Genomic DNA, 10,633 nt, shown 5'->3' on the forward strand with positions numbered 1-10,633 from the left:
TAAACCAACTTTTGTATTTTATTAATATGGTAGGTGCTGCTCCCCTCATGGGTAGTCCGCCAATTTATTTCCCAAAATGTTTACATGGATGTTAAGGTTACTCGTGCAAATTTTTAATATTCTAACTATAATAGTTTCCAAGATAAACGAATTTTTGTATTTAATTTATATGGCCCCCAAATGCTAATCCGCCCACTTTTTGTTTTAAATAATTATATTGATACTAAAGTTGCTCCGACAAAATTTGAAGACTCTAACTATTATATTATCTCAGATATACCAATTTAATATTTTCTTAATATGGGCGTGGCACATCGCCCACATGAAATTTCAACATAAAAAGTAGCCTATAGTTCCTTCCAGACATACAGGAAGAAACAGTGAAAATTTCAGGAAAATCGGTCCAGCCGTTTAGCAGTCTATAAAGCACAAACAAACAAACATACATACATACAAACACACTTTCATTTTTATATATATAGATAAAATCAAAATCACTTCATTAATTAACATTAACATTAGTTCAATATAACTGAACAATCTTAGATTCGTTGTTAAACTACATAAAATTGTGTTTCGGAAATTTGGTTTCAAAACTCTTAGTTCACAAAACTCTAGATTTATGTAGACGACTTTCCGTGATAACATTCCTTAAACTTCCTTCTTTTCCAGTAAATTTTGTTCGTGAGCCTTTTGTGCAGTCTTCAATAGGGTTTCGTAACTATTATTGCCCGTCTGTTTAACCATACCGTGAAATACATTCACACTTGACTCGGTTAACAGTTCATAAGGTGAACCAAACTCTACCACTCGACCAGCATCCATTACCAGTACCTTATCGCTGTCCATTACGGTATGCAAACGATGTGCAATTGTTAGAACGGTACAGTTTTTAAATTTCTCACGTATTGTTGTTTGTATTAGGGCATCAGTTTGGGGATCAACATTAGCGGTGGCTTCGTCTAAAACTAAAATGCGATTTTCACGTAAAATGGCACGAGCTAAACAAACTAATTGTCGCTGGCCTACACTGAAATTGGTGCCACCTTCGGAGATTTTGCTGAGTAAGGCTTGAGGCATATCGGCTACAACTTGCTTGAGTTTGACCTAGAAAAAAATAAAATAAAAAATTATTCGAACATTTTTGAATTGTATTTTATTAATTTACCTCCTCTAAAGCTTCCCACAATTTATTATCCGAAAATTCCTCAAATGGATCTAGATTATAACGCATGGTTCCCGAAAACAACACCGGCTCTTGGGGTATAATAGATATTTTACTTCTCAAATCATGCAAGCCCATTTCGTTGGTATCCCTATTGTCTATAACCACCGCTCCATCATTATAAGATAAACGAAAGAGTGCATTGATCAAAGACGATTTTCCAGCTCCTGTTCTACCCACTATACCCACTTTTTCACAGGGTTTTATAGTGATATTCAAAGATTTCAAAACATAATCCGATTTAGGATCGGGATTATACCGTAAACATAAATTCTCAAAATTAATTTGCCCCTTCTCAGGCCATGTTTGGGGTGGCTTTTTATCAGGCGTTGACTCCAATTCTCCCTCCGGTTCTATGGCCTCATATTCCACTACTCTTTCCACCGAAGTCATGGTATTCTCCAATTCTGCCGACTGACGCATACCCCATTGAACCATACCAGTCATGGCCATGGCCTGTGTTATGGCCAAACCCACATCACCACCGTTGTCGGGAGTGAACAAAAAGAAACTTAGTGTTATGAGGGCGATGTAGACAACACAGCAACAATCTAGCCAATAGCCAAAGGCACGACTGGTGGCCACAAACATATAGAAACCGGAACTGTGTAAATCCTGATAGATATCAAACTCTGCTATTAAAATCTCCTCTGCTTCAAAGGCTCTGATGGTGGCGAGGCCATTGAGAGAGGCTGCCAAGTGAGAGTAAATGGGAGAACGGGCTGCAATGAAGGAGTTAAAGAATGTTTTTAAAATTTTAATAAAATATCAGTGAAGGACTTTTTGCTAGAGCACTTTACTTACTTATCGCTTCCAAACGCTTAACATCCCGCGATGTTTTCAAGTAGAATGATCTCAAGTAATAAAATATAAACACCAACACCACTGTCGGTAACAGATACCAGGGATTCACCAAACACAAGACAATCAAAATACCAAATAATTGCAAAAATATTTGTATAACATCCATCATAACACTGGGTAAAATTTCATCCACTTGACCCATATCCTTAGAGAAACGATTGAGTATACGGCCCGAAGGATTGGTATTGAAAAAATACATGGCGGCGCGTGTAACACCCATATACATGGCATTATGCAGGGAAGTAGAAGATTTCATGGCCAAATTAAAGAACATAAAACTGCGCGCCACGGAAGATATAATGACAGCCAAGTTAAGGGCTGAGAAAATATAAATATCTATGGGATCTGTTTGGGGGTTGTCCTCTGAAATTTCGGGTGATGTATTTTCGTTTTTATTTACCCTAGTAGTTAAGAAAAAGTTCACATACATCTATTGTTTTATATTTCCTAAAAGATTTACAAACTTACCAGTAAGACAAAAAGTAATCGGAACCTGAGGCTAGAACTTGCGCCGCCAGACACAAGAAAGTCATAAAAGTCAAGACAAAGAAACCACCACCACTGCCAAAATACTTTTTATATAATTTCAAACCTATTTTACCCTCTTGTTTTGATTCTTCCACCTGTTTTGGAGCATTATCTAGCTCTACAGATTCTACGGTAGAAGTTACAGAGGTTTCACTTATTTGTCTTCTTCTTAGTTGGTGTTTCTTATGTTCAAACTCTTGATCCACTTCTTCCTCCTCAGCGTTAGCTAAGAGCTGAGCAAAATCTAAACCACTTTGCATCATAGACTCATAAGTGCCCACCGCACTTACTTTACCCTGATCCATTATAACTATAACATCGGCTTGTTCCAAAAATTGTAGCTGATGTGTTACCAATACCACAATATGTTCGCGTAAATAATCTTTCATACATTCATCGAATAAATGACGACCCACATGGGTATCTACGGCACTAAGAGGGTCATCAAGTAAGTAAATGTCGGCTTTTCGGTAAACAGCTCGAGCTAAATTAATACGAGCTTTCTGGCCGCCCGATAACGAAGCACCCCGTTCTCCTACTATGGTTCTATCGCCATAAGGCAAAAGTTCAAAATCTCGTTCTAGAGCACACTTTTTCACCGTCATGTTGTAACGTTTTTTATCCATAGGCAGACCGAAGAGTATATTCTGGCGCACAGTGCCGGTAAAAAGCCATGGTTCTTGAGAGGCATAAGAGTGAATGCCATTGATTTGCATCGTACCAGATACCGGAGGTAGTTCGCCAAGTATGGCTTGTATTAAACTGAGGAATACGGAAATAAACAAATTATTCTCAATTACATTAGAGTTCAGTTGTAGCTCAGTTCTAGTTCAGTTCTAGTTCAGTTCTAGTTCAGTTCTAGTTCAGTTCTAGTTCAGTTCTAGTTCAGTTCTAGTTCAGTTCTAGTTCAGTTCTAGTTCAGTTCTAGTTCAGTTCTAGTTCAGTTCTAGTTCAGTTCTAGTTCAGTTCTAGTTCAGTTCTAGTTCAGTTCTAGTTCAGTTCTAGTTCAGTTCTTGTTCAGTTCTAGTTCAGTTCTAGTTCAGATCTAGTTCAGTTCTAGTTCAGTTCTAGTTCAGTTCTAGTTCAGTTCGTTGTTCAGTTCTAGTTCATTTCTAGTTCAGTTCTAGTTCAGTTCTAGTTCAGTTCTAGTTCAGTTCTAGTTCAGTTCTAGTTCAGTTCTTGTTCAGTTCTAGTTCAGTTCTAGTTCAGTTCTAGTTCAGTTCTAGTTCAGTTCTAGTTCTAGTTCAGTTCTAGTTCAGTTCTAGTTCAGTTCTAGTTCAGTTCTAGTTCTAGTTCAGTTCTAGTTCAGTTCTAGTTCAGTTCTAGTTCAGTTATAGTTCAGTTCTAGTTCAGTTCTAGTTCAGTTCTAGTTTAGTTCTAGTTCAGTTCTAGTTCAGTTCTAGTTCAGTTCTAGTTCAGTTCTAGTTCAGTTCTAGTTCAGTTCTAGTTCAGTTCTAGTTCAGTTCTAGTTCAGTTCTAGTTCAGTTCTAGTTCAGTTCTAGTTCAGTTCTAGTTCAGTTCTAGTTCAGTTCTAGTTCAGTTCTAGTTCAGTTCTAGTTCAGTTCTAGTTCAGTTCTAGTTCAGTTCTAGTTCAGTTCTAGTTCAGTTCTAGTTCAGTCTAGTTCAGTTCTAGTTCAGTTCTAGTTCAGTTCTAGTTCAGTTCTAGTTCAGTTCTAGTTCAGTTCTAGTTCAGTTCTAGTTCAGTTCTAGTTCAGTTCTAGTTCAGTTCTAGTTCAGTTCTAGTTCAGTTCTAGTTCAGTTCTAGTTCAGTTCTAGTTCAGTTCTAGTTCAGTTCTAGTTCAGTTCTAGTTCAGTTCTAGTTCAGTTCTAGTTCAGTTCTAGTTCAGTTCTAGTTCAGTTCTAGTTCAGTTCTAGTTCAGTTCTAGTTCAGTTCTAGTTCAGTTCTAGTTCAGTTCTAGTTCAGTTCTAGTTCAGTTCTAGTTCAGTTCTAGTTCAGTTCTAGTTCAGTTCTAGTTCAGTTCTAGTTCAGTTCTAGTTCAGTTCTAGTTCAGTTCTAGTTCAGTTCTAGTTCAGTTCTAGTTCAGTTCTAGTTCAGTTCTAGTTCAGTTCTAGTTCAGTTCTAGTTCAGTTCTAGTTTAGTTCTAGTTCAGTTCTAGTTCAGTTCTAGTTCAGTTCTAGTTCAGTTCTAGTTCAGTTCTAGTTCAGTTCTAGTTCAGTTCTAGTTCAGTTCTAGTTCAGTTCTAGTTCAGTTCTAGTTCAGTTCTAGTTCAGTTCTAGTTCAGTTCTAGTTCAGTTCTTTCAGTTCAGTTTTCTAGTTCAGTTCTAGTTCAGTTCTAGTTCAGTTCTAGTTCAGTTCTAGTTCAGTTCTAGTTCAGTTCTAGTTCAGTTCTAGTTCAGTTCTAGTTCAGTTCTAGTTCAGTTCTAGTTCAGTTCTAGTTCAGTTCTAGTTCAGTTCTAGTTCAGTTCTAGTTCAGTTCTAGTTCAGTTCTAGTTCAGTTTAGTTCAGTTCTAGTTCAGTTCTAGTTCAGTTCTAGTTCAGTTCTAGTTCAGTTCTAGTTCAGTTCTAGTTCAGTTCTAGTTCAGTTCTAGTTCAGTTCTAGTTCAGTTCTAGTTCAGTTCTAGTTCAGTAGTTCAGTTCTAGTTCAGTTCTAGTTCAGTTCTAGTTCAGTTCTAGTTCAGTTCTAGTTCAGTTCTAGTTCAGTTCTAGTTCAGTTCTAGTTCAGTTCTAGTTCAGTTCTAGTTCAGTTCTAGTTCAGTTCTTGTTCAGTTCTAGTTCAGTTCTAGTTCAGTTCTAGTTCAGTTCTAGTTCAGTTCTAGTTCAGTTCTAGTTCAGTTCTAGTTCAGTTCTAGTTCAGTTCTAGTTCAGTTCTAGTTCAGTTCTAGTTCAGTTCTAGTTCAGTTCTAGTTCAGTTCTAGTTCAGTTCTAGTTCAGTTCTAGTTCAGTTCTAGTTCAGTTCTAGTTCAGTTCTAGTTCAGTTCTAGTTCAGTTCTAGTTCAGTTCTAGTTCAGTTCTAGTTCAGTTCTAGTTCAGTTCTAGTTCAGTTCTAGTTCAGTTCTAGTTCAGTTCTAGTTCAGTTCTAGTTCAGTTCTAGTTCAGTTCTACTTCACTTCCAGTTAAGTTCTAGTTCAGTTCTATAAAAAAAATATATTAACTCACCTCGATTTTCCCGAGCCCACAGGACCGACAACCGCCACCAATGTTTTGGGTTTTATATTCAAATTAATATCATTCAAACTAAAATCTGCAGATTTTACATCCCATTTGGCTTTAAAATTACGAAAAACAATACCAGCTTCCGATTTGTTTTCTGTTCGAGGCAATATAGACATTTTACCATCTTCACTAACAATAGCACTTGCTATAGTCTTGGAGAGATTACTGTTAGCTTTCTTCTTATCAACCAAAGTCGTCTCATCCAACGTCATAAAAGTCTGCAAACGATTAAATGACACTATAGTTTCAGCAATTTGAGCTACGCCCAGAGGAAAGAATACAGTCATAATAGTTCTTAAGATATTATAATAAGCCGTTACGACAAAGGCCTTTTCCGCAGTCAAAAAATTGCCCAACAATACAAATCCCACGAGACTGGAAAATACCGATAAGCGAGTGAGAAACATAATGAAGGAAGAAAACATGCCGCGTATATAGTTGGCATAACGTATGGCCTTCATTTCTTTGCGTCTAATATAGTCCACCAATTTGCCAAAGGGATATTCCCAGGCATACATTTTTATCACCTGTATGCCGCTGATGATTTCATTCATCAGACGTACACGTTCATCGGTACACAAAGCAGTGCGTAAACGTAAAATAGAGGTTTTCTTGCCTAAAAGCCCTTGTAATGGAATGAATAATAACATTAAGATCACGCCAAAGAATGAAGCAACACCAATCTGTAAGGAATATGAATATGATCAATATTTGTTTTTTGTTAAACCTTCAACTTTCTACTCACCTCCAAATACATTAAATAGGTGACAATAGCTATAGCTATGGGTCCAATCCATAAGTAGTGTATATGCAGCAATGAAGTATCCAAACGGCCCACATCGTTTGTCATTAAATTAACCACCTGACCCGAAGTAGTTTCACCCATGGCAGATTTACTTAAACGCAAAGCTTTACGATAAATTAAACTACAGAGAGCGACACGTATTTTCATGCCCGAATGTTGTATACCCAAATTATTTGGATGCAGAAAGAGTACACTTAAGGCACTACTCAATATCACACCTCCAGCGTATAAATAGGCCTCAGTTTCATCATCGATAGTGGTATTCGAATTAGCATAGAATGCTACCAATTTACCCAAAAACAAAGGTTGTACAGATCTGTGTAGGGGATTATGATTTGTGTAGGGGATATTATAATTTTTTGAAAGTATGAATCTATATCTGTTTTTTTAGTACCTCAAACCAATTTCGATGATAAACAATGCTATACCCAACACCATATAGTGGAAACCAAACACCTTAATAGTGGCCTTTACTAAACTGGGCTCCTTATTGGTGCCTTTGACTCTTTGACATTCTTGTTCCCACGCCAAGCTAAGTTGATTGCCCATTAAATCTGTAAATTTAAAATAAAATTAAACAAACTTTTTTAATCATAATACATATTGTTTACAAACAATAAGAATATTATTAAACAAATTTATAATACAAGATTCACGTTCTTGATAACGTTTCATTGTCGTGGTCGTGTTATGGTTATCTGATAACCATTTCGCTTATCGAAATTGAAAGTCTATGCTATAAAAGTGAAATAAATCGTTTGAAAAGAAATTTTCGTTTGATAAGATTAGAATTATGTACTTTAAATATTTTAATGTTAATTTAATTGTTCTGTAGGTCCAAATCAGATGTGTCTGGAGCAAAAATTTGATAAGTGGTTCAAGACAATTCACAATATGAATTGATAAATTTAAAGGGGAAATTTTCGATTTTAGGAGAAAAACGTGTTTTAACGAAATTATAAGCAATTTTAGTGTTATCAGGCTTTTGAACAAAAGATCGACTTTTGAAAGCAAATATGAGTTTTAGACCAACAAACAGATTTTTGAAGGAATATATATATGAGTGATCACAGAACAAGTTTACTCTTTATTTGAACTTATTTAAACGGAGTTACATGCGATTTTAGTTTTCTTAAAAACTTAGTAGGTTCTAGATGTAAGTGACTACAATTTCACGGTCTTACTTATAAATACAACAAACTGTCTGTCTGCCGGTTCTTCACCTATTCGAGCGGAATGAAGGCATAATGAGGCATACATGATGAGCTCTTAGCGATTGTTATATTTCACAAATTTATTGATATTTTGATATTTTGATGAAATTTTCAGAGGTTATGTCGGATTTTTGCTTATATCTCCGTTACTATGTACAAGGACTATGCTGATTTTAAATAGGAAACTTCTCGACAGCATGTCTGATAGAATTGTTGAATATTTGGATCTCGAAGCTATCTTAGATCTTTAGGAAATTGATTTTAAGAGACACACAGATGGACAGACAGAAAAGAATGTTTAAGTGCTTAACGTGAGCACCTGTCTTGACGGCCTTATTTCATGGTAGTTTTTCTCATTCACTGGGTTGACTTGAGAACGGTCTACAACGCGCCCCTGAATCCTTCTATGAAGAAATCAGGTGGCAATTTTGTACACGGCCGTTCTGGTCCATGTATAAGCACTTTGCTGAAGTACTCGAGCTATATAATCTCTTGCCATAACAGCCCCGTTGCGGAATAACAGGCAGCATGAGATCAATGCCAGTGCATACCCCGACAAGGCAAAAGCAATCACTGGTCTAACGTCAATAAAAGGGGCGACCAAAACATCAGGTGAAATCAATCTTCCGGTATAGATGTCATGAAAGATTGCATTATTTAAAATGCAATCCTCCTCAACTTATGACCCATTCCAGTGCATTCCTTAACCTCTTAAAGCCCGCGCAACCACACTGCTGAAATGACCCTGTTAATTCGGCAACAGCATCAAGAGACATATTTGTTAGTCCGAAATACTCAGCCAATAAACATGTCGAGATAATGTGACAAAGGATCCAACAATTGCCTCGACAAGTTGAGTGGAGGGCCTCAACCATAAGTCGTGTAGCATGTTACAATATGCATCTTATGAAGATGGCAACAGTACCGAGAGCTTCCCTGAAGTATTGGGTTTAGTAAATCAGTACTAGTCTCCTGTCGGGCAGAGGAGTCTTTCCCGATCGTTCACCCACTTACCTCAGTTCTATTCTCAGACCGCAAAGAACGATCTATGGAATGACAGTCAACTACCGAGTGTCAACCTCAAAATTTCCCAACCTATAATAGTGCCCTACTACGCGAAGTGTAAGAGATACTAAACATGTTTAGGAATCTAGCATAAGTTGCTCTGTTACATCACCCAGTGTCATTCTGTTGAGATGGCAATAGGATATCAGTCCTTAAACCAAATTTCTCTCCCAGCGAATTTGGGTATAAATCACAACCACTACGTCGAAGGAACCTCAACCATCTGACCAGCCAGAGCAACTGGCCACCCTAATGCCAGATTATATGGTGTTCTGGAGTGACCTCATGTAAAATCATTCCAAGGAAAGACCGAGGATGCATTTGATCATCACCAGTTTATAATTCCGGCAGACTAGAGGTATTGGTAGCACCTCTTTTCCCTGGGATATTGCATTAACACCAAATTGGAGATTTCATTAGGGTAACATGCCCCTGGGGGGAAGACAGTCAGACAGACAGACATACTAACCCACTAAGATAGGGCGAGAAATACTCAACGGGTTCAGGAATCTACCATAAGTTGCTCTTTCACCTCACCCAGTGACATCTGTGGAGATAGCAACAGCAGAATCCAGTCAGTATCAGTTCTTAAAACATCATTCTCCCCCAGCGAGAATCAACTACGTGGATACCGAAGGATCCTCAACCATCTGATCAGCCAGGGAAAGGCCGAGGATATATTTGAGCATCACCAGTTTAATATTTATTTTCTATTAAAAACCATTTTTTTTTTTTTGCTTAAACCACTTTACTCAGTACAAAAGACGCAGTAAAGCAAAAACAACCAAATTTTTATATCACAAAAGTTTCTAAAATACTATTTAGATGCATTAGAGCAAAAAATTAAATTCCTGAATTTGATCAGTCAATAGTTACAACCACTTTTACAAATGATATCCACTATAGTTATAGCATTTGTAGCTTAATTAAAAGGACAATCACGTCCACAAACTATAGTTATTCACTTATTCATACCTGATTTGTGTTCGTCTAAAGCTCGATAAAGATCATTTTCATTTAAAACTCTTTTGCGACCTTTAAAAAATGTGGGCATAGTAAAACTGAAATAATAAACAAAAACAATAAGTTAGTTTAATAAAATAAAAAAAATATTTATAAAAAATTATTTATAAGAATTTAACACACAAGATATTTCAGCGATAAATATTTTTAGTACTTTCACACTCGCATTTCCGCGCTCACACTCACCAAAACATTAACGATGATAAAGGATTTGAATGTTGGCGCGGATTTACCGGCAATTCATCTGATTTAAAGGATTGCATTATTAAGGATATATGTAGGTATAATTAAAGGATTTAAACACTCTTTATTTTAATATTTTATAAAACATTTTTTTAGCAACACTTAAAATTAAATTCGTTTATATTTTACACTTTTTTTTCACTTTAATACCAAACGAATGTTCGCGGCCCGCCGATCTTTTACTTAATGTTTTAAATCAATTCTGTATAATACAAAACCACCTCGGATCGTAAAATCAGCAAATACAATTATCAATGATTAAGTAATTTTTTTTATTGGTTTTGTACTAAAACCGAAAGAAAGTAACTATTCTCAGATAACATTTTCAAAGAAATTCGCTTTAATTTTTTTGCTTTAAATTTTTCTCTTAGTTTAGTTAACAAAAGAAACAATAGCAATAATAAACAAATTATTAACAATTGATTAGAATCATAGATTATTTTCCATAGATTTCATTATAGCAGAAACTTGGTTGGCGAAAGTTATAATAA

The 10,633-nt window shown here is 36.2% G+C and overlaps 1 protein-coding gene across 1 annotated transcript; it reads right to left on the reverse strand.

The window, feature by feature from the left end:
- Nucleotides 1–451: 451 nt before the first annotated feature.
- Nucleotides 452–10,324, reverse strand: LOC119606478 (probable multidrug resistance-associated protein lethal(2)03659). The gene is made up of 9 exons (XM_037960008.1): nt 10,086–10,324; nt 9,852–9,937; nt 6,992–7,151; nt 6,538–6,913; nt 5,736–6,475; nt 2,558–3,379; nt 2,030–2,490; nt 1,169–1,947; nt 452–1,107 (listed from the first exon to the last, which is right to left on the reverse strand). Exons 1-9 carry the CDS (start codon nt 10,160–10,162, stop codon nt 652–654), a joined length of 3,957 nt encoding a protein of 1,318 aa, XP_037815936.1. The 5' UTR covers nt 10,163–10,324; the 3' UTR covers nt 452–651.
- Nucleotides 10,325–10,633: the final 309 nt, after the last annotated feature.

Source organism: Lucilia sericata, unplaced genomic scaffold (assembly GCF_015586225.1).
Source record: "Lucilia sericata isolate MDLA Ls3-8-SP2 unplaced genomic scaffold, ASM1558622v1 Contig000589F_arrow, whole genome shotgun sequence".
Classification (NCBI taxonomy): Eukaryota; Metazoa; Arthropoda; class Insecta; order Diptera; family Calliphoridae; genus Lucilia; species Lucilia sericata.